The sequence below is a fragment of the Salvelinus alpinus genome, chromosome 1, assembly GCF_045679555.1.
Source record: "Salvelinus alpinus chromosome 1, SLU_Salpinus.1, whole genome shotgun sequence".
NCBI lineage: Eukaryota > Metazoa > Chordata > Actinopteri > Salmoniformes > Salmonidae > Salvelinus > Salvelinus alpinus.
The window spans coordinates 49,814,415-49,836,191 of NC_092086.1; the positions used below are offsets into that span (position 1 = coordinate 49,814,415).

At 44.7% G+C, this 21,777-nt stretch overlaps 2 protein-coding genes across 5 annotated transcripts; both read left to right on the forward strand.

Moving 5' to 3' along the window:
- The first annotated feature begins 2,747 nt into the window (after positions 1 to 2,747).
- On the forward strand, positions 2,748 to 9,255 carry LOC139579015 (tRNA N(3)-cytidine methyltransferase METTL2-like). Its single transcript, XM_071407220.1, has 9 exons — positions 2,748 to 3,085; positions 3,594 to 3,682; positions 6,772 to 7,046; positions 7,269 to 7,318; positions 7,518 to 7,578; positions 7,661 to 7,800; positions 7,933 to 8,039; positions 8,221 to 8,286; positions 8,623 to 9,255. Exons 1-9 carry the CDS (start codon positions 2,931 to 2,933, stop codon positions 8,784 to 8,786), a joined length of 1,107 nt encoding a protein of 368 aa, XP_071263321.1. The 5' UTR covers positions 2,748 to 2,930; the 3' UTR covers positions 8,787 to 9,255.
- Positions 9,256 to 9,429: 174 nt separating this feature from the next.
- Positions 9,430 to 21,323, forward strand: LOC139579004 (serine/threonine-protein kinase tousled-like 2). Of its 4 annotated transcripts, none has more exons than XM_071407182.1 (21): positions 9,430 to 10,031; positions 11,101 to 11,183; positions 13,105 to 13,176; positions 13,272 to 13,341; positions 13,469 to 13,512; positions 13,598 to 13,699; positions 13,880 to 13,981; positions 14,123 to 14,215; positions 14,422 to 14,532; positions 14,663 to 14,799; positions 14,950 to 15,102; positions 15,197 to 15,263; positions 15,374 to 15,471; positions 15,555 to 15,636; positions 15,925 to 16,016; positions 16,127 to 16,216; positions 16,581 to 16,750; positions 19,273 to 19,411; positions 19,512 to 19,623; positions 19,757 to 19,864; positions 20,072 to 21,323. In XM_071407182.1, the coding sequence occupies exons 2-21, from the start codon at positions 11,103 to 11,105 to the stop codon at positions 20,243 to 20,245; spliced, it is 2,097 nt and encodes a 698-aa protein (XP_071263283.1). In that variant the 5' UTR covers positions 9,430 to 10,031; positions 11,101 to 11,102; the 3' UTR covers positions 20,246 to 21,323. The 4 variants fall into 4 exon arrangements, with proteins under 4 accessions (XP_071263283.1, XP_071263296.1, XP_071263307.1 ...); XM_071407191.1 differs by having other exon boundaries at positions 9,833 to 9,969; XM_071407195.1 differs by lacking the exon at positions 13,598 to 13,699.
- Positions 21,324 to 21,777: the final 454 nt, after the last annotated feature.

A 21,777-nucleotide genomic window follows, 5' to 3' on the forward strand; every position in this document is an offset into this window, starting at 1 on the left:
TCCATTTTTCTGTCTTTTTTTAGCAATTTCACACTGCTAAGAAACATTTTAGAAAAGATGATCTGCTTTTGTGTTTTCCTTTTATATATATAACATTATGTTTGTAATTGAATGAGTATCAATAACACATCGTGCAAACCTGTCACGCTCGTCGAAAAGAGTGGACCAAGATGCAGCGTGGTATGTTTCCATCTCTTTTAATAGGAAGAGAAAAACTCAAAGAACAAAAACAATAAAGCAAACAAACGAAACGTGAAGCTAATAATAGTGAACACAGGCAACTATAGGCAACTATACATAGTCAAGATCCCACAAAGCACAATGGGGAAATGGCTACCTAAATATGATCCCCAATCAGAGGCAACGATAAACAGCTGCCTCTGATTGGGAACCATACCAGGCCAACATAGACATACAATTCCCCTAGATAACCCACCCTTAATCACACCCCGACCTAACCAACATAGAGAATAAACAGCTCTCTATGGTCAGGGTGTGACACAACCAGTACAAACACGATTTGCCATGGTGAAAGATACAGAGATTTCTGCGCATGTGCAGGATATATTTTTTTTTTAACGTAGCTGCTGTCAACTCCGCTGCTTCTCAGTGCTCTGTTGCCGCTTCACCCACCCGTACCATGAGCATCTCGTCATTATATACAGATCTCTAGTTTCAGCCACTTGCGAATTAAAAAGTTAAGTTGGCAGGTGCACAGTGCACTGCTAAAATGCTCGCTAACCCCTAAAGTACATTGATGTTTTGCCAAAAGTATATAAATACCACTGTCTAAATAAAATAATTCAAAAAACTTTACCAGAGAGCTTGACTTAGCTATAGAGGACCATTAGCATCTTTTAAAAAAAATAGTTGTGGATTGTTTTCAAATCACAAGTGCATAGGCCTCTGCCTATTTGGGAAGCCGGCAATAAGCAATAAGCCTAGCTGATTGTTGAGTTGCAGCTGCTAGTAAAAAGCTTTTAAAATGTGTGGAGATAATGTGTCTCGACTATAATTTAAAATGTTGAGACAAGAAGATGGGGAATGCATGCTCTCTCCAGAATGTGCTCCACTGTCACCTGCCAATTCTTGCACATTCATTGTTTCATTGTGTGAATTGCTTGCCCTTTATTTATTTTGACAAATTCCCCATTACATATGTAACCAGCAGGCCTAGGAAATGTACAGGCAATCCGCATCATTTAGTTACATACATTTCTATTATTCATTCCTGGTACTGTACATCTCGGGTTGTTTTGCTCTAGGATTCCCCCAAGTCTCACAATACTTGTCAGAAGGTAGCCCAGACACTTTAAAACAAACTTTGTTTAGATTTTTTTCACTATCTGTTTTTCCATGTATGAATCTGTTATTCAATGCGTTTCAACGGGCCAATAGCAATAGCAGGTCAAATTCAATGTTTCATCAAATCATTTTTTTATATTTATCTTTCATACCTAAAGGGGTCCTAAAATTCTAAATCAAATAGCTAAATTATCCTTGGTATGACCATCTTAAAACAATTCCATATGTTAGCTTAGTAGAGTGGCATCCCAAGGATATCCAGAGGTGCAGGTGCAAAGTCTTATTTTTCTTCTAAAGGATTTGGTTGGCGGAGTGCATCCAACTTTTAGGGGCATACACCACCACCTACTGTACTGGTGTGTGAGGCCATTCACGGCCTACATAAATTTGATAGAGTAATACAATATTGGGAAACAGGAAAATTACCCTGCCAACTATTAGCCCTCTATTAAAAAAAACACCAACCAATTCCACTATTTAACCCTGTCTAATCCTACTACTGACCAACGGTCTGAGAGAACAGAACACTACCACTCAACACCCCCTGCAACACCACATTCCTTCGTCTCATGCCCCCCTGCACACTTCTCACTTCTAGGAATCTCCCCTCCTACACACTGCTGCAACATCCCCATAAACTTCACAACTAAAACACTGTAGTATTTTCGGAACAAAATCTCTCACGGGATACTTTACACTTCCTAACTTGACCGTGTTCGGGCAAAGACTCTACATCAAAACTCAGCAGTACAGACATTGTCTTCTCCATTTTCCCAACGCTTTCCACCGGGTCTCCGTCGCACCAAACGGCGGGTGTCACAGACACCGCAAATCTTCCATTTCAACTGATCCTCCTCAACACACTGCCATCCCTGTTACCACTCCTTTCAACTCCACCCTGCTCCAGAGAGCAAAGCAAGTGACATGTCTTGTCCCTAACTCCTTCTGGACTGAAGAAACACAATAAATCATCACTATTCCACTCAGAGTTACTTTCAACAGACCCCAACCTCTTCTCCATCCAACCTGACACCACATATGGATTAGCCAAAATGCAAGGATCATTCCCTCCAAAAATCTCAGTCCCACTGGGCCAGAATCATCCTTTTCATCCTCGGGACGCTAGGCGGTCCTCACCGCAGGTACTACATCCATAAACTCGTCAGGTTCCATCTCTGAGCTACTAGGGGACATATCCCTCTTTTCGCACTTGGCGCCAACCTCCCTCACCACACCACTGCCCTCTACACTCAGCTCTTCTCGGTGGTTATCACTGCACTTGCCACCACAATGAATTCACCCTCACTCTCTTCACGTTCACTTTCCTTCTCTAGCTCTTCCAAAAGTGCTGTGCAATCCTCAATTCCATATTCCCTCAAAACCAAATCCCCTTTTTTTGCCTTGCCCGCCATCTTCTTTCATCCTACCATTCATCCCCAAGCGGGGATCTCATCAGCAGCCACGTTCTCGATCATAATGCCAAATGTAGGGCTATGGCGCACTCAACTGGTGTAAACGAGTACTCACAGGCAACGCTGATTTACTGACTGTAGTGGGATATCTCGTTGACAATGTAGTCTTTGTTTCAACTTCTCTGGACATTCCTTCCGGTGCGTCAATTCGACATGGCAGCGCCCGTTACTCTGGGAGGGATAGTGGAGCAAAACATCACTGAAACGGGACAAATATTACCAGAATCCACATCTGGTGAACTGAAAAGACCTCCGTTTGGAACCCGTTTCCTGACAGACCCACGTCAAGTTTTTCAACATAACGCATGGTTCGTATTTTAGCATGCATACTGGTGGTAGTACACACACATGGATAGCCCTTGATCATGATTCTCAGTTCCATTACATTACACAAGAGTCATTGGATGAAGGTGTCTTCTGTACATGGGTGTTTTGTTAAGAGCCCCAAGGCTTGGTCTGAACATTAACATGCATCGCTTGCGGTACAGCTTTTTAAAACATTATCTTTCATCTCAGCCGAGAAATCATTAAAAAAAGGTTAAATTGATACACACCTTTGTATATAGGGTTATGGTTCCCACACGGCCATATTTCCATGTTACAGCGTTTGATTATTAGCTATCTGCGTCTTCGATCACCTGTGCGTAAATTTGCTTTTCAACAGAACATGTAAGGTCCTTGGACTATAAGTATAGGACTATAGGCTCCATTAGTCTATTATTGGGCTAACATATGGACAGAACATAACAGAACTAGGCATGGGTAGCATGTCTTCCTCTTGGTTTCTAGTGGTGTTGGTGTCCCATTCACTTTCAGGGACAATGTGGAGTGGACAGAGGAGCAAGAAGCAGCTGCCAAGAAGAAGGTCCAAGAAAACAGTCAGCCCCTCCCTCAAGAGAAGCAAGGTTGGTTCTGAACCAGAATCTGGGCTTACAGGAGACGCCCTCCTTTAAGCCCAGAAGCATCCATTCAACTTGCCATTCACCAGCTTTTCAAGCTTAATAATGTCAAAATACATTTGATACTTACCAAAGAAAGGAGTTTCACTGAGCAACTATCATAATTGCTGCCGTCCCGGACAGTATGTACTTCCAAAAAAGGTCTAAATAAAAAGTTACATGCAACCGAAAAAATCTACCTCATTACTGCCATCAGAGATCTGTATATAATGTCTCAACTGACTGATCCACAAATCACCTTGCATCATAAGTAGCGACTCATTATTATTTGAAGATCAGTCAGTCAGTCACAATTTACCCATGCTACATTGCAGTTTTAATCCTCTTGAACATGGCCAATGCCTTTTCTGGAAAGAATCTAAATATTGTTTTCGAGCAAGTGCGCATGCGCCAAATCCACCTCTTCTGCACCTCCTGCAATATTAGTAACATAATTAAAATACACCAAAGAAAGCCTTGAAATATGCAATCACTAAAAACGTACCCTTATGATTATAAAAAATGTTCTCCCCAATTTCGTTCCAGTCATTGGCAGCAGAGAACTGGAAGGAAAGGTGGCCAAAGTAGGAATTGGCTTTGGGGGTGACCAGTGAAATATACCTGCTGGAGCATGTGCTACGGGTGGGTGCTGCTATGGTGACCAGTGAGCTGAGATAAGGCGGGGCTTTACCTAGCAAAGACTTATAGATGACCTGGAGCCAGTGGGTTTGGCGTCGAATATGAAGCGAGGGCCAGCCGACGAGAGCATACAGGTCGCAGTGGTGGGTAGTATATGGGGCTTTGGTGACAAAACGGATGGCACTGTGATAGACTGCATTCAATTTGCTGAGTAGATTGTTGGAGGCTATTTTGTAAATGACATTGCCGAAGTCAAGGATCGGTAGGATAGTCAGTTTTACAAGGGTATGTTTGGCAGGATGAGTGAAGGATACATTGTTGCGAAATAGGAAGCTGATTCTAGATTTAATGTTGGATAGGAGATGCTTAATGTGAGTCTGGAAGGAGAGTTTACAGTCTAACCAGACACCTAGGTATTTGTAGTTGTCCACATATTCTAAGTCTGAACCCTCCAGAGTAGTGATGCTGGACGGACGGGCAGATGCGGGCAGCAATTGGTTGAAGCGCATGCATTTAGTTTTACTTGCATTTAAGAGCAGTTGGAGGCGACAGAAGGAGAGTTGTATGGCATTGAAGCTCGTCTGGAGGTTAGTTAACACAGTGCCCAAAGAAGGGCCAGAAGTATACAGAATGGTGTCGTCTGCGTAGAGGTGGATCAGAGAATCCCCAGCAGCAAGAGCGACATCATTGATGTATACAGAGAAAAGAGTCGGCCGAGAATTTAACCCTGTGGCACCCCCATAGAGACTGCCAGAGGTCCGGACAACAGGCTCTCCGATTTGACACACTGAACTCTGTCTCAGAAGTAGTTAGTGAACCAGGCAAGGCAGTCATTTGAGTAACCAAGGCTGTTGAGTCTGCCGATAAGAATATGGTGATTGACAGAGTCGAAAGCCTTGGCCAGGTCGATGAATACGGCTTCACAGTATTGTCTTTTATCGATGGCGGTTATGATATCGTTTAGGACCTAGAGCGTGGCGGAGGTGCACCCATGAAAATAAAGGAGAGCCGCACACTCTAGGAGCTCAGATGCAAAAATGTATTGTCCAACGTTTCGACAGCCAAGCTGTCTTCATCAGGGTGTGATCAAACACTGCGGTATGACTCGTTTATATAGTGTCAAAAGACACAGGTGTCTGTAATCATGGCCAAGTGTGGCCTAATATCATTGGTTAATTATCAAATATTAAAATGGCATACAAAGAACAGCATACAAAAAAACAAATGGATAGCATACGATCATAGATTCATGTTAGACTACACAAGCTTACAAACAATTACAATGGCAAAGTCACAATAATCACAATAATGGCTTCAGATGCACCCATGAGGTGCACCCATGACCAGCTTGGAAACCAGATTGCATAGCGAAGAAGGTAGGGTGGGATTCGAAATGGTTGGGGATCTGTTTGTTAACTTGGCTTTCAAAGACCTTAGAAAGGAAGGGTAGGATAGATATAGGTCTGACACAGTTTGGGTCTAGAGTGTCTCCTCCTTTGAAGATGGGGATGACCGCGGCAACTTTCCAATCTTTGGGGATCTCAGACAATACGAAAGAGAGGTTGAACAGGGGTAGGGGTTAGGGGTTGCAACAATTGCGAGGATAATTTTAGAAAAAGAGGTCCAGATGGTCTAGCCCAGCTGATTTGTAGGGGTCCAGATTTTGCATCTCTTTCAGAACATCAGCTATCTGGATTTGGGTGAAGAAGAAATGGGGGAGGCTTGGGCAAGTTGCTGTGGCAGTCCGAAGGACTACTCAGGGTTTGGCGGATGCCAGGAGAATGCTACCTGGCCGAAAGCATAGTCAACTGTAAAATTTGGTGGAGGAGGAATATTGGTCTGGGGCTGTTTCTCATGGTTCAGGCTAGGCCCCTTAATTCTATTGAAGGGAAATCTTAACGGTACAGCATACAATTACATTCTCGACGATTCTGTGCTTCCAACTTTGTGGCAACAGTTTGGGGAAGGACCTTTCCTGTTTCAGCATGACAATGCCCCTGTGCACAAAGTGAGGTCCATACAGAAATGGTTTGTCAGAATCGGTGTGGAAGAACTTGACTGACCTGCACAGGGCCCTGACCTTAACCCTATCGAACACCTGTAGGATGAATTGGAACGCTGACTGCGAGCCAGGACTAATCGCCCAACATCAGTGCCCGACCTCACTAATGCTCTTGTGGCTGAATGGAAGCAAGTCCCCGCAGCAATGTTCTAACATCTAGTGGAAAGCCTTCCCAGAAGAGTGGAGGCTGTTTTAGCAGCAAAGGGGGGACCAACTCCATGTTAATGCCCATGAATTTGGAATGAGATGTTTGGCGAGCAGGTGTCCGCATACTTTTGGTCATGTAGTGTAAGTACCAGAACAAGATATAGAATATGTAGTAGTCAATTTGCATCTCTTCCACTCATTTGAACAGAGGACTTTGACTGCAGGGCGAACGAGTACTGGAATGAATTCTACACCATCCATGAGAATCGCTTCTTCAAAGACCGCCACTGGCTCTTCACAGAGTTCCCTGAGCTGGCCCCACAGTGTCGCCTCAACCGGGACTCCTGTATTGGGGACCATAGAGCTGAGGACAATGAACCACATGGTGTCGAACAGTGTCAGGGCCAAAGCAGTGAAGTCACCCCTCTGGCCCCTGTAGATGGTGACTTCCCTGGCTCCAGTGCCATGTATCGCATACTGGAGGTGAGGAATATTGTATCATAGTATGACTGCAGTATATGTTAGCTTGAGTGCCAGTCTGTTTGTGTTATGCCAACTCATTGTCACTCATTGTAATGTCAAACATGTTTGCCGTGAGAATGAGCAATAGAGTTGGCAAGAGCACAAACAGATATGGGACCAGCTAAGTATATGTGGCCCTCAGGCATAAAGTAGGCTAACCTATGCCCTTGTTTGATTCAATAGGTTGGCTGTGGTGTTGGCAACACTGTCTTTCCCATTCTGAAGACCAACAAGTGAGTGGTGGTTGGGACCACGTGTATTGAGCAGTCCCATTATGCAGTATGCAGCCTGATCAGTTTGACTTTGTATGGTAGCTACTACCCTCTTCGTATGCACATGCTGTATATCTGCAATTCAGATCTCAATATGTATTAGATGCAACCCTGTTCGCACCTTCATGTTGCGTGACCCTGTCTTCTTTGTGTGTGACAGTGACCCTGGGCTCTTTGTCTACTGCTGTGATTTCTCCAGCACCGCTGTAGAGCTGGTCAAGGTGAGAAGGAGAAATGCTTGATAGATGATGTCATTAGTTGGCTGATAAATAGATTTATTCATCTTGTCCCTTTCACTACCAGGCTAATTCAGAGTATGACCCCGGGCGCTGCTATGCCTTTGTTCATGACCTGGGTGATGAGGGAGCTATTTACCCTGTCCCAGACGCCAGCATGGGTGTTATAGTGCTCATCTTCGTGCTCTCAGCCCTGCATCCTGACAAGTAAGCCGCCCCTGTGTGACGTTTGAGTGTGGCAACAATCAAGTGTGGGTGCGTGGTATGTGTGGCTGCGTGTGTGTGATGGGGAAAATTTAAGTGCAATCAAATTCCCATGTCTTTCTTTTTCTCTGTCAGGATGCAGGCCTCCATCAGCAGACTGGCTCGGCTGCTGAAGCCTGGAGGAGTGCTGCTGCTCAGGGACTATGGGCGCTATGACATGGCACAGCTACGCTTCAAGAAAGGTGAGTTACCATTGGCGCTCAGGCGTGGGACTGTGTGGGATCAAATCAAATTGTATTGGTCACATACACATATTTAGCAGATGTTATTGCAGGTGTAGCAAAATGCTTATAAATTGTGATTAGCGATATGTACATGTTTTGGGGAAAATCGATTTAATTATTGAATGTGTTCCTTTTTCAGGAAGGTGTTTGTCAGATAACTTTTATGTCCGGGGTGATGGAACACGAGTCTATTTCTTCACACAAGGTAATAAATCAAATCAAAAGTCTAGTATGTACTGCTTTTTAACAGTGGTAATTTGCAAGTCAGTTTATTTATTTATTTTTTATTTCACCTTTATTTATCTAATCACCTGGGGGAACCCAGAGCTGTGTAGACAAATGGCTGAGGGAACCCAATAGCAAAACATGTCTAATTCTTTGCACACGCATCACCCCGCAATCCATCTCCATGATGTCCATCATCACAATGGTCTCATGGAGGTATCCATCACTCCCAGGGGTTGCAGTCCCACATCTACCTCAGACACTAGACACTTTCGTGTTTTTTTGTGTATAATATCTCTATGACATCTCTCTCCAGATGAGCTACATGACTACTTCAGTGAAGCGGGTCTGGAGAAGGTCCAGAACATGGTGGACCGGCGGCTGCAGGTGAACAGAGGCAAGCAGCTGACCATGTACCGTGTCTGGATCCAATGCAAGTACCGCAAGCCTCATACCCAACCGCCAGAGACACAGGAGTGAGCCAGGAACAGCAGAGAGAACACTGTGGCTTATCATTGAACTAGTGTCTGAGGTAGATGTGGGACTGCAACCCCTGGGATGGATGGATACCTCCATGAGACCATTGTGATGATGGACACCATGGAGATGGATTGAGGGGTGATGTGTGTGCAAAGCATTAGACATGTTTTTCTATTGGGTTCCCTCAGCCATTTGTCTTCACAGCTCTGGTTTCCCCCAGGTGCTATTTGATAATGAATCTCTGACTGAGAGGTGGACATGACTCAGAAACGGAATATAGAGAAGGCTGATGAGCTAATGAAACCTGAACAAAGGTCTGGAAACGCAATATTCTAATGTTTACATTCAACAGACTGTTTGCCATAATCCATTATTTTAGATAAATTGCGCTGTATGAGTAAACTTCTTTTTAATTTTTATTTTTTACATTCACCACTTCAAAATGATTAAAAAACAGTGTGTAAACCCATCATTGTGACATGATTCCTTTCAGATAATTGCCTTCACTTCACATATATAAAAAAAGATGATTGCATTTCTGTCTCCCTGAAACCTTATGGGCAGTTTTAGATTGCATGTAGCTAGTTTGTAAATCGACTTCAATTGGTCTACAGTCGGTTTTGGGGGCAGGCGTGGTTGTGGTGAAGGTGGAAAGACAAATTTGAACAATCTCACGAGAATAAAGGGAGATTTACCGATTATTGTTTACATTCCCCCAAAAAATGAGAAACCGAACCGATCCAGATTCAACTGAAATGATCGGAACAACACAACTTCCGTAACAAATTGTTTGCTAGGGCGAGGAAGGTGAAGCCGAACACCAACTTTGTTCTGATTGAGTACAGAATTAGACCGAACATATCAGATCGGAGGACAAAATTATAACACAAAATAGCCACATTGTTGGATCATATTCGCGATGAAAAGGGCAACTGATGGTCATTGTTCGGGATAAAATACCCCGAAAGAGGCATGGTACGGCCCTTGATGAAAGGAATGTGAACCTGGGGATACCCGTGTAGGGAGTGCGGAAAGGCGGGTTCGGGATACCCCAGGACTTCTAGGCCTAGAAGGGAACTATCCGTCGTTATTGGGGGGCCAAGTAGTCGCTCGTCTCCTAACGGGTAACAAATCAACACCGAAGAACGAGGATTTGGATGAGGCCTCGTTTGGCAGTGTCGAGGTAGGGAGACAAGAATCGTGGACATAAAAAGATTGGACCCGTGGAAAATATAATTACAACAGGTAACCTTGGTCGAGTTGTATTAATGTTTTATTTCTAACATAAAACTTAGGGTTGGGTCATAATATTCCTGAAAAACAGCAGTTTTCATGTAGCTAACTAGCTAACGTTAACGTTACATGTTAATCGGACATTTGACATGTCGCTATCCATCACCCTTACCCTAGTAACGTTAGTTAGCTAACTAGTTATGTATCCCCCTCCTTAAATTTACCATTTCGCAAGTAGGTATATTTTGTTAACATAACATTTTGTTTTTTAGTTACCTATCAGACATATTTGCCAACGAAGTGACCAAGTTACTAGTTAGCTGCACCAGGTCGCTAACGTCGGACATTAGCTAGCTACTGTAGTTAACTAGCTAGTTAACAAGCATTTAGCTTGGGGGGGGCTGAAATATTGACACACGTCAACTAATGTAATGAACACATGATCATGAGTCATGACAATGTCTATCATGTTACTCTCATTGTTAATAGTTTGTCCCCTGCAAGTGGATGATGGCAAGCTGCCTGTATTCTTTGATCAGCTAGTTAGTTAGCTAGCTAGTTGATTTGATATACTATTAACAAGTTGGTTGGTCGCTGGCCTGACCCTTCTTGCCAAAACGGTCTGCTTCGTCGCCTAGCTAGTTAGCTATGTGGCAAAATGACTCAATCAGATTCACTAATCTTATCACAATACTGTAATCACAGTTTTCAAACCATATTTGCTGAAATGTCCCATGTCAGCACTAGAGTATGTACAGCTCTTGCCTGTTTAGTCTTTGCTTGATTTGTTGTTGTTGATCAAGTTCTGTGTTGGAATCAGTGGTGGTGACTTTAGATTTTTTTTAACAAAAACAGGTGTGTCTAAGGTTATCCATGAGTCAGTTTCTGCGAATTTATAGTTGCATGCGTCAACACATTCATCTATAGGCAACCCTGAACTGGTTGTGTCACTAAATCCTCAAGCTGTTGTCAGAGGATTTCCAACCTCATGTATTCTTACTCTGTGTGATGTTCGTCTGTGCTATGGAAAGTAAACAGATCTGATATCAAATTGTGTGTTTCTTGCTCATTGTCCCTGCAGCCATGATGGAAGAACTGCACAGCCTGGACCCGCGACGCCAGGAGCTGCTGGAGGCTCGCTTCACTGGGGTCGGCGTGGCTAAGGTCTGTGTTACTACACTATATCATTGGAGATGAGATAGGCCTATATAGGGTCCTGCTCCTTTGCCACTCCACCTTTTCTAATGTAGGACTGACCACGGGATCTCAGTGTTGCACATCTACTTTAGGACCATATCTATCTTTCTTTGTCTCTCTCTCACCCCTTCTCTTTGTTTCTCCCTTTCTTTGTTTGATTCTCTATTTCTGGTTGAGCTTGGCCAGGGACCGGCTGGCCCCCTCCGCCTCTCTCTCTCTCTCTCTTGAGAATGTAGAGCTGTGTGTCTGTGTTTGTTGGCTGGTGTGATATGGTATCCTCGCCTACTGGCTCATGATGTGGTGGCTGCATATGCATGTGCAGAGGGCTGCCAAGAAGGGAGCGGGCAGGAGGGGGAAGTGGGGCAGGGAAGGGCATGAATGCCGGTCACCCTCATACGCGTAGAAACCCTGACCAGATGTTATGGCAGTAGCGCTCTGGCTTTTGATTAGAGGTCCTGCCTGGTGGTGCTGAGGTAAACTCCATCTTAGAGAGCTGCCTTTGTGGAAAGTGATCCGGAGCGCAGAGAGTGAATCAGAGCCAGGACTGGGCTCTATGCCAGCCATAGGCAGAACTGAACCCAGAGCACGGTGCTGTCGCAGAGAAAATGGCGGCTCCCGCTAAAGCATCACACCACGGCCACCCCGTCTGACCAGGGTCCGTCTGACAGAGTTGCAGTGTGTGGAAAGACTGGGATAGAGAGAAAGGAAGTATTAGGCTAGAGAGAGATGAGCGACATATAGCATGCCCTGGTGTTATAGGTCTGAAAGCCCCAAGATATAATGAGGGCAGCTCAGCCTGTCTCTCTCGACCTTGAACAGCCCTGTAGCTCTGCTCCCTATCAGTCATCCTGAGCTGCCTTATAAGCATTGTGGGCGCTGCTTAAATAGGTCCAGAATTGGCGGCAGAGAGGAATGTGCTGTTTTTCCGCTAATTTCCTGCAATTCTACCAATTTTGCAATGGAGCTGAGAGAATTTTGCATTGTGAAAGCACATTTCCTGCTATTCTAAGCGTTTCTGTGTTCTAATGCTTACACATTATAACATAACCTATGGGGGCCCCTGGGCATGTACCCTGCATGCCCCGTCAGTAAACCAGCCATTGTTTTTGGATTTTTTTATTCTCCCTGACTGTCTAGTTAGTTATTATTTAGGGGATTTCTAGTTCTCAAAGATTATATAACAAAATATATAGGTCAATTATATTTTTTACATACTTTCTGTCCATCCTTAAAATGTATTTCATTTAGCTGCGCCACTACTAAGTGAATACAGGGGAAACACTGAAAGCCCTCCAATACCCTATCTGAGTAGTAGGATTTCAAAATTGTTTGAACAAGGCTGGAGAGAATGAGGATGAAATAATGAAAGGCGAGAGTGTGAGGGAGAAAAAGATTGAGAGAGAGACCTACTCCCACCTGCATTAGTTATGTCTGATGTTCAGCAATTTCAGGCTCAATTTAGTTAGAGGGAGCAGCATTATGTGCCCAGAATGACTAAGTATATTTCTCTGATATGGCACAGCCTGGTGAATTCAAAAGTGAGTCATTTGAGTGACAGGCATCACCTAGGGAACAGACATTTAGAATTGATAGGCTAGGTGCACAGTGTGGAGACGAATGGTGATGATATTAGCTCAACCCTATTCCTCTCCGACTCTCTTCTGCTCTCTCTTTCTCTCACAAACAATCACTCACCTTATCTGTTCACCAGAGAGTAGCCATGGGGAGAAGCAGTCAGTCAAATGAAGGCATAATCCCCATCCCTCCCTACCACACCCCTGGTTTAATTGTGAATTAAGTTTAGTCCCTCCCTGCCCTTGGCATATCCTTCCACTCTTTGTCTGACGTGTAATTGTGTGGGTTTGTTTGTTTGTTTGTTTTTGAACAGGGTTCAGGCCACAATGAGTCATCCAATCAGAGCCTGTGCAGCGTGGGCTCTCTCAGTGACAAAGAGCTGGAGGTCAGTGTCCCACAGCATGTTTTCACTCTTATATGATATTTTAGACATCTTCCCCTGTCATAAAGTACAATGTGTTTCTCCTGCTCTTTATCCAGACCCCAGAGAAAAAGCCCAACGACCAGAGAACGAGGAAGAGGAAAGCAGAGCCGTACGACAGCAGCCAAGGTGAGATGTTTGTCTCCCTTCCTCCGTGATCTCTCTTTCACCTCAGTCGTGCCTTGCCGGCAGCCATTTTGTTGTCAGAATAGATCAACGGCCCACAGATTTTCAGCCTTTCTTTTTTCTTCTCCAGGGAAAGGAGGAGCAAGAGGACAGAAAATTAGTGATTATTTTGAGGTGAGTGCTCACTTTCAGGCAAAACGCATCCATCCAGCTTTGAATTCCTTCGCTCTTCTTCTGACTTTTCCATTAAATCTGTCAGTTTGCGGGTGGTAGCGGTCCTGGTACCAGTCCTGCCAGGAGTCTCCCTCCAGTTGTCCGCTCCTCCCCACAACATCACTCCCTCTCCAACCCCCCAGGCACGGTGAGCATGCTCCCTCACTTCCCTGTTCTTTTTCCTCCTTCCTTTTCACCGTATCTTTTTTTCTCCCCCTGTTCCTAACGAACCCATCATGTCCTTCAAACTGACCTGAATGCAAAGCAGAATGTTACTGTGGTCCATGACATGATGTTAGTGGTATGTGTGGATGTCTTTGTATCCCAGATGCAGCAGGGCAGCCCGTCCTCTATGGGTTCAGCCAACACAGAGCACTCATCCTGTTCCCTAAAGCCTGTCTCCCTCTACATGAACCACAAAGCCACACAGGTAGCTGTTACCTTACACCTTTTGTACAGATACACACAGAGCACTGGTGATGTCTGTAATAACTTCCTGTATAATATGACACGTCTCTGGTGAATGTTTGACTTCATCGCTCTTTCTCGTCCTCTGGTTCTCCTCCTGCAGTCTGACCTGACGGTAGAGAAGCTAACTGCTATGGAGAACAACAAGAACTCTGACCTGGAGAAGAAGGAGGGGAGGATCGATGACTTACTGCGGGTGGGAACACCTCTGCCATCAACGTGTCCTTGTTTTCCCATTCTGTCTTCTAATGGAATAACATGTTGTTGGCCTCGTCATGAGACAGCATTATGCTCCAGACATGGGAACAGATCTCCTCAGAAACTACCATCTGACATTATAAAACAGCTTTGTTTCATTAAAAGGACTATTAATTAATGGGATTTTAACCCGTTCTGTTTCAGGCGAACTGTGACCTTCGAAGGCAGTTGGATGAGCAGCAGAGGATGCTTGAGCGGTACAAAGAACGCTTGAACAAATGTGTGACCATGAGCAAGAAGCTGCTGATTGAGAAAGTGAGTTCTCCCTCTGTCCCTACAACAGGCTTGGGAGTCTAGAATAACTTACCCATGTCTATTTTCTTGACCAAGGACTAGCTTTCCCCAAGTATAACTCTGTGTGTGTGTGTGTGTTCTCTCCCCCCAGTCAAAGCAGGAGAAGATGGCGTGTCGCGACAAGAGCATGCAGGACCGTCTTCGTCTGGGTCACTTCACCACCGTCCGACATGGTGCCTCATTCACAGAACAGTGGACCGACGGATATGCCTTTCAGAACCTTATCAAGTAAGGGTCACTCAAAAGCCTCTCTCACTCTGCATCTCATCCTCTCCTCCTTCATACTCCTCCTCTCTACCTTCCTCTGTTGTTTTTAATCTCTTTCTCTCTCACATCAGCACTGACCCTCCCCATCTCCTGTCTGTGTCTCGTCTCTAGGCAACAGGAGAGGATCAACTCCCAGCGAGAGGACATAGAGAGACAGAGGAAGGCCCTGGCCAAGAGGAAACCACCCTCAATGGCCCAGACCCCGCCCCTTAGCCTGGAGCAGAACAAACGCAAGAGCAAGGCCAACGGAGCCGAGAGCGAAGCGTACGTTACCCCGCCTCTTCCACTCTCTGTTTATAATGCATACATTTCCCCACGTTTGGTTCTGTTTATGATGGTGAGTTTCTTCTTCTTCCAGGTTATCACAGGCCGAGTATCACGAACAAGAGGAGATTTTCAAACTAAGACTGGGCCATCTCAAGAAGGTAGTGTGCTGTTTTACATGCAATGTTTCTATGTTTTGTGTATGTACTTTGTGTACTGTTTATCTGTTGGTTCCTGTAAAAGTTGCTAATAAGCTTGCTGGGTGTTGCAGGAGGAGGCAGAGATCCAGGCTGAGCTGGAGAGGTTGGAGCGAGTACGGAACCTGCACATCCGCGAGCTCAAGAGGATCCACAACGAGGATAACTCCACGTATGTGCTCTCTACCAGTGTTCTCTTATTTGTGTTCTCTCTGTTTTGACCTTTAATCGAAATATGTCTGATTTCCGCAACAGGTTCAAAGACCACCCCACGCTAAATGACCGGTACCTGCTGCTCTACTTACTAGGCCGAGGTGGCTTCAGTGAAGTTTACAAGGTGAGCGCACTCTGCCCGTTCACAGTCATTGGAACTGACCTTGTTGTCATCATGGTCAAATGCATAGTTGTATACCCATTGAACTAAGTACAGCGACTACATAGTCCCCAAGGTTTTCTCATAATGATGAACTTTTGATGTTCACCTGAATCCATTTTTTTTAAAGTCGGTGCCAAGTTTTCATACGGTTTCATGTTGGTGCCAGGTTTCTCTCAGATATGATAAAGAATAATGGATGTGATAGAATCATTTATTTGTAATTGATGTCATGTCTCTCACGTTTTGAAGGCCTTTGACCTAACGGAGCAGAGATACGTCGCAGTCAAAATCCACCAGTTGAACAAGAACTGGAGGGACGAGAAGAAAGAGAACTACCACAAGTGAGTTCCCTTTTTCTTATCAAGGACAAATCATTTTTTTCCTCAGAGTGATATGGGTAACAGAAGCACTTTGGTTTTAACATTGGAGTTTAACATGGTCTCTTTTTCAGACACGCATGTCGAGAGTATAGAATCCATAAGGAGCTGGACCACCCACGGATAGTCAAACTCTACGACTACTTTTCACTCGACACAGACTCGTAAGTCCCCCCCCCAAAGAGCAGCAGAACATATCCAACACATCTTTGGAATAGAACGTGAGAATTTTGGGGGTTTCTAGTTCCGGTGTTATTTTTCTCTTTCAACTCTCTATCCTACTGTTTTGAAACAGTACCTCACAGTTGGTTCCTTTGTCGCTCGTGGTGGAACAGGCTCTGTACTGTTTCTAAACTAAAACAGTACCACACAGCTGATTCCACTCTCGTTGTTCTGTGCGGTTCTGGAGTTGAACAGTACCACATCCTCTCGCTCGCTCTCTCTCTTTCTCGTTATGTCCTAGGATCTGTACGGTTCGAGATTAAAACACTACCTCACCGTGGGTTCCTCCGTCTCGTTGTGTTCCAGGTTCTGTACGGTTCTAGAGTACTGTGAGGGGAACGACCTGGACTTCTACCTGAAGCAGCACAAGCTGATGTCGGAGAAGGAGGGCCGCTCCATCATCATGCAGATGGTCAACGCCCTCAAGTACCTCAACGAGATCCGCCCACCCATCATCCACTACGACCTCAAACCCGGTGGGTGCACACAGCAGATCACACGGACACTAGCATGGCAGCAGTTACACTGCAATATTAGTATCAGGTCCACACTGATGCGATCACTTACAGTACCAGTCAAAGGTTTGGACACCTACTCATTCCAGGGTTTTTCTTTATTTGTACTATTTTCTACATTGTAGAATAATAGTGACGACATCAAAACAATGCAATAACACATATGGAATCATGTAGTAACCAAAAAAGTGTTAAACAAATCCAGATATATTTGAGATTCTTCAAAGTATCCACCCTTTGCCTTGATTACAGCTTTGCACACTCTTAGAATTCTCTCAACCAGCTTCAGCTGGAATGCTTTTCCAACAGTCTGGAGGAGTTCCCACATATGCTGAGTACTTGTTGGCTGCTTTTCCTTCACTCTGCGGTCCAACTCATCCCAAACCATCTCAATTGGGTTGAGGTTGGGTGATTGTGGAGGCCAGGTTATCTGATGCAGCACTCCATCACTCTCCTTGGTCAAATAGCCCTTACACAGCCTGGATGTGTTTTGGGTCATTGTCCTGTTGAAAAACAAATGATAGTCCCACTTAGCGCAAACCAGATGTGATGGCGTATCACTGTAGAATGCTGTGGTAGCCATGCTGGTTAGGTGTGCCTTGAATTCTAAATAAATCACAGTCAGTCACCAGCAAAGCACCATCACACCACCACCTCCATGCTTCACGGTGGGAACCACACATGCGGAGATCATCCATTCACCTGCTCTGCGTGTCTCACAAAGAGACAGCAGTTGGAACCAAAAATCTCATTTGGACTCATCAGACCAAAAGGACAGATTTTCACTGGTCTAATGTCCATTGCTTGTGTTTATTGGCCCAAGCAAGTCTCTTCTTCTTATTGGTGTCCTTTAGTAGTGGTTTCTTTGCAGTAGTTTGACCATGAAGGCCTGATTCACACAGTCTCCTCTGAACAGTTGATGTTGAGATGTGTCTGTTACTTTATTTGGACTGCAATTTCTGAGGCTGGTAAACTAATAAACTTATCCTCTGCAGCAGAGGTAACTCTGCGTCTTCCTTTCCTGTGGCGGTCCTCATGAGAGAGTTTTATCATAACACTTGATGGTGTTTGCAACTGCGCTTGAAGAAACGTTCAACGTTTTTGAAATGTTCCGTATTTACTGACCTTCATGTCCTAAAGTAATGATGGACTGTCATTTCTCTTTGCTTATTTGAGCTGTTCTTGCCATAATATGGACTTGGTCTTTTACCAAATAGGGCTATCTTCTGTATACCACCCCTACCTTGTCACAACACAACTGATTGGCTCAAACGCATTAAGAAGGAAAGAAATTCCACAAACTAACTTTTAACAAGGCACACCTGTTAATTGAAATGCATTCCTGGTGACTGCCTCATGAAGCTGGTTGAGAGAATGCCAAGAGTGTGCAAAGCTGTCATCAAGGCGAAGGGTGACTACTTTGAAGAATCTCAAATATAAAATATATTTGGATTTGTTTAACACTTTTTTTTAGGTTACTACATGATTCCATATGTGTATTTCATAGTTTTGATGTCTTCACTATTATTCTACAATGTAGAAAATGGTCAAATAAAGAAAAACCCTGCAATGAGGGTCTTCAGAAATGCGATGGAACGCAGGTCGCTCTCACGGGAGCGCGCGTGATCAACTCATGCCAGACACCTGACTCAAAGAGCTCTCCTTCCCTCATTCTTCACAGTAGAAGCATCAAACAAGGTTCTAAAGACTGTTGACATCTAGTGGAAGCCTTAGGAAGAGCAATATGTGTGTCAACTTTTGACTGATACTCTACGTGTAAAGCAAGTTGAAACGATGACGGCAGACTAAAACGAAACACCTTTCACTCAGTTATCTTTTGACTCTTAAGGCTGGTTTACAGTTGGTCTATCGACATCGACAGTCTGTAGACTGTTGTCGCAGTGACATCATGAACGTTCTATCGTCGTCCGACATCAAACTTGTCGTTGTTGTTATGATATGCATGACAGCAGCCTAGTGGTCCAAATAGCATAACTGGTTTATTTTAACACCAATAAATCTCATCCGTTTGGGTTACTGGACCAACGCTCTCACCACTAGGCTACCTTTTTAGTAAATTTGTATTAATTATTACAGGAAAATAAACTCCCAACAAGAATTTAAGGTAATGGCAAGCTAATTACAGAAAATAGCTTACAGTTGTGTGTGTGACGTAATAAATGCAGGGTATTCTACCGGATAATTGTTTTACTTGTCTCGTTGCTGTCGCAATCAGGTAACCATGACGACACACTTATCTGTCTGCGACAAGGAAACCGAAAAGTCTCAGTGACTGTCTATAGACATTCTACCAGAGTGTAAATTAAATGTTGTTTTGACCAGTGAAACTTGTCCCATTCGAATTGTCTACAGACATGTCGTTAGACCAATTTATAAACCATCCTTGACAGTATATTACAGAGAAATGTCCTTCATGTTCATTGTGACCTTTTGTCTTGACCTCTGACTTGTCGTTTCCTCAGGCAACATCCTCCTGGTGAATGGCACAGCCTGTGGGGAGATCAAGATCACCGACTTCGGCCTGTCCAAGATCATGGACGACGACAGCTACAACTCAGTGGACGGGATGGAGCTGACCTCGCAGGGTGCAGGGACCTACTGGTGAGGCGCCGCACAAACCAGAACAATAGAATGACTATCTTGTTTGGATGATTGTTATTGTGGAAAGAGTGTTGCTCTAAGCAATGATCTTCCCTTGCAGGTACCTTCCCCCAGAATGCTTTGTGGTGGGGAAAGAGCCTCCTAAAATCTCCAACAAGGTGGACGTGTGGTCAGTGGGAGTCATCTTCTACCAGGCTCTGTACGGACGCAAGGTAATGCAAGCACGCACACACTACTAACTCCTCTCAGAATTCTATTCATACTCTTTATATTCCATTTAAGAGATGAGGATGTTTTGTGTTGCTAACTTTAGCCTTTTATCTCTTTCTTTGTCTTCCCCTCCAGCCCTTTGGCCATAACCAGTCTCAACAGGACATCCTGCAGGAGAACACCATACTGAAGGCAACAGAGGTTCAGTTCCCCCCCAAACCAGTGGTCACCCCAGAAGCTAAGGTACTGCTTGTTTTTTTTCTCTGTCTGTCCTTCCTTCACCTTTCTGTCATTTGTTAGTCCATTCCTTAAATTCTTCCTCACCTGGTGTTGTTTCTCCATCCCTCTTTCATTGGTCTGTTACTTTACACATTCATCCCTTTCTGCTCTGTGCACAAATTATTCTCCTGTCACAACGTCTCTAAATGTCCCCTCCTTATCTCTCTCCAGGCCTTTATAAGGCGCTGTCTGGTCTACCGGAAGGAGGACCGTATCGATGTGCACCAGCTAGCCTGTGACCCCTTCCTCATGCCTCACATCCGCAAGTCTGTGGCCACGTCTGGGGCCTCTGGCACGGCTATACCCTCCACCTCCAGCTCCTCCAACAGCAGCGCCTCAAACTGAGCCCTCACTATCTATCTCACTACGAACTGACTGACCTGAGTGGAAGGTGGAGGTGGGGGTGGCTGCCTGATTCAGCCCCCTCATCACTTCCCATCCTGCTATGTCCCGCCATGGGCTCAGCACCCCAGGGAAACCTCTGGGGTGCAGGCAGGGGGAGCGTGAGGAATCATGGATGAGGTGGAGGGGGGAGAGGTGGGGTAATCAGTGTTCCAACTGCAACCTGGAGCCCTCCATGTCCACCCACCCAGCTTCCTTGTCTCTCCCTCCCCTGAGGGGTGTTGTTGTTCTGGGGGTCAAAGCCCTAGGGTCCCCCCACAATGAGAAGGGGGACATGGCACTGAGCTGAGGTGAAATGGGAAAATTCAACAATGTTAAGGTGAAAAGAATGGAACAGGGCTGCATTAGCTTTGAGAAATGGAAGGGACTGTTGGAAGACTCTGTTTTCCATCTCATACACACACACACACCCACCCACCATGCCTCGGAGTCGTCCCAGATGCTCTGGGTTCTCCTTTTGATAAATGCTTTGGTTGTCATCCAACCCCCTCCCCTGACTGACAGTACCAGTCTAGCCTGCCTTTAGACTGGACCTGATCAAGACCTATGGCGTTCATTAATTTAAGCCACTCTCCTGGGTCCAGGTAGTTTTTGAAGGGAGGCATACCCCCCCCTGTCTGTTTTAAATCCTGTGACCAAAGCTTAAGACTTCCAGATGGTGGCACTGTTCCGCTGCAGTTTTTATATTGGTTCTAGTTGTGTTACATGATATATGAAGTGGAAAACTAATGAATGGTCCCTTTTTTAAGAATTGTTACTTTTACATTTTCCCAATTTTAAGGGAAAAAAAGCAGTTGGTGGTTTTTAAGAGAGAGAGAACCCAGTTTTTAAATTTTTTTATTTATTTTTTGCTCTTCTCGTTTTAGTAATTCCCCCTTCATAAAAACACATATTTATTTAGGTCTGTTTTAATGAATTTTTTGCCAATAAAATGCAAGGGACTGGTTTACTCATTGTACTGTTGGGAGGAGATTGGGCCTTAGCAGAGAATTGCATAACCCATTAAATACTATTGGTTAAACTGCGATCTGAGTGTTTGTGGGGGTGTTAGTACTGGTTGGGTTGTTTACTCTCAGAAGGCTCGGCAAGCTCATTTCTCTACATCAACAACACAAAGCACACTTATGTAATATTTATTATCTGTAACCTGGAGGCTCCAGGGGAAAGCGGGAAGACCCAGGAACAGCTGGAGAAGGTCTATCGAGGAAGAACTAAAATAATCAAGAAAATCTTTGAAAGGGCGGCAGGTATCCCAGCGGTTAAGAGCTTTGGGCCAGTAACCGAAAGGTCGCTGGTTCGAATCCCAGTGCTGACCAGGTGAGAAATCTGTCAACATGCCCTTGAGCAAGGCACTTAACCCTAATTTCTCCTGTAAGTCGTTCTGGATAAGAGCGTCTGCTAAATGACAAAAATATAAAATGAATATAACGGAGTGGGGGAAACCAAACCTGATGGAGAAGTTTGAATAACCTAAA

Excerpts from the sequence above, each read along its gene's own strand:
- LOC139579015 (XM_071407220.1), top strand. The coding sequence starts at position 2,931 with ATGGCAGCGCCCGTTACTCTGGGAGGGATAGTGGAGCAAAACATCACT. Across the intron at positions 3,683-6,771 it reads CCTCCCTCAAGAGAAGCAAG|AGGACTTTGACTGCAGGGCG; the intron begins GTTGGTTCTGAA and ends TCATTTGAACAG. Across the intron at positions 7,047-7,268 it reads CCATGTATCGCATACTGGAG|GTTGGCTGTGGTGTTGGCAA; the intron begins GTGAGGAATATT and ends TTGATTCAATAG.
- LOC139579004 (XM_071407182.1), top strand. The coding sequence starts at position 11,103 with ATGATGGAAGAACTGCACAGCCTGGACCCGCGACGCCAGGAGCTGCTG. Across the intron at positions 13,513-13,597 it reads AAATTAGTGATTATTTTGAG|TTTGCGGGTGGTAGCGGTCC; the intron begins GTGAGTGCTCAC and ends TAAATCTGTCAG. Across the intron at positions 14,800-14,949 it reads GCCTTTCAGAACCTTATCAA|GCAACAGGAGAGGATCAACT; the intron begins GTAAGGGTCACT and ends TCTCGTCTCTAG.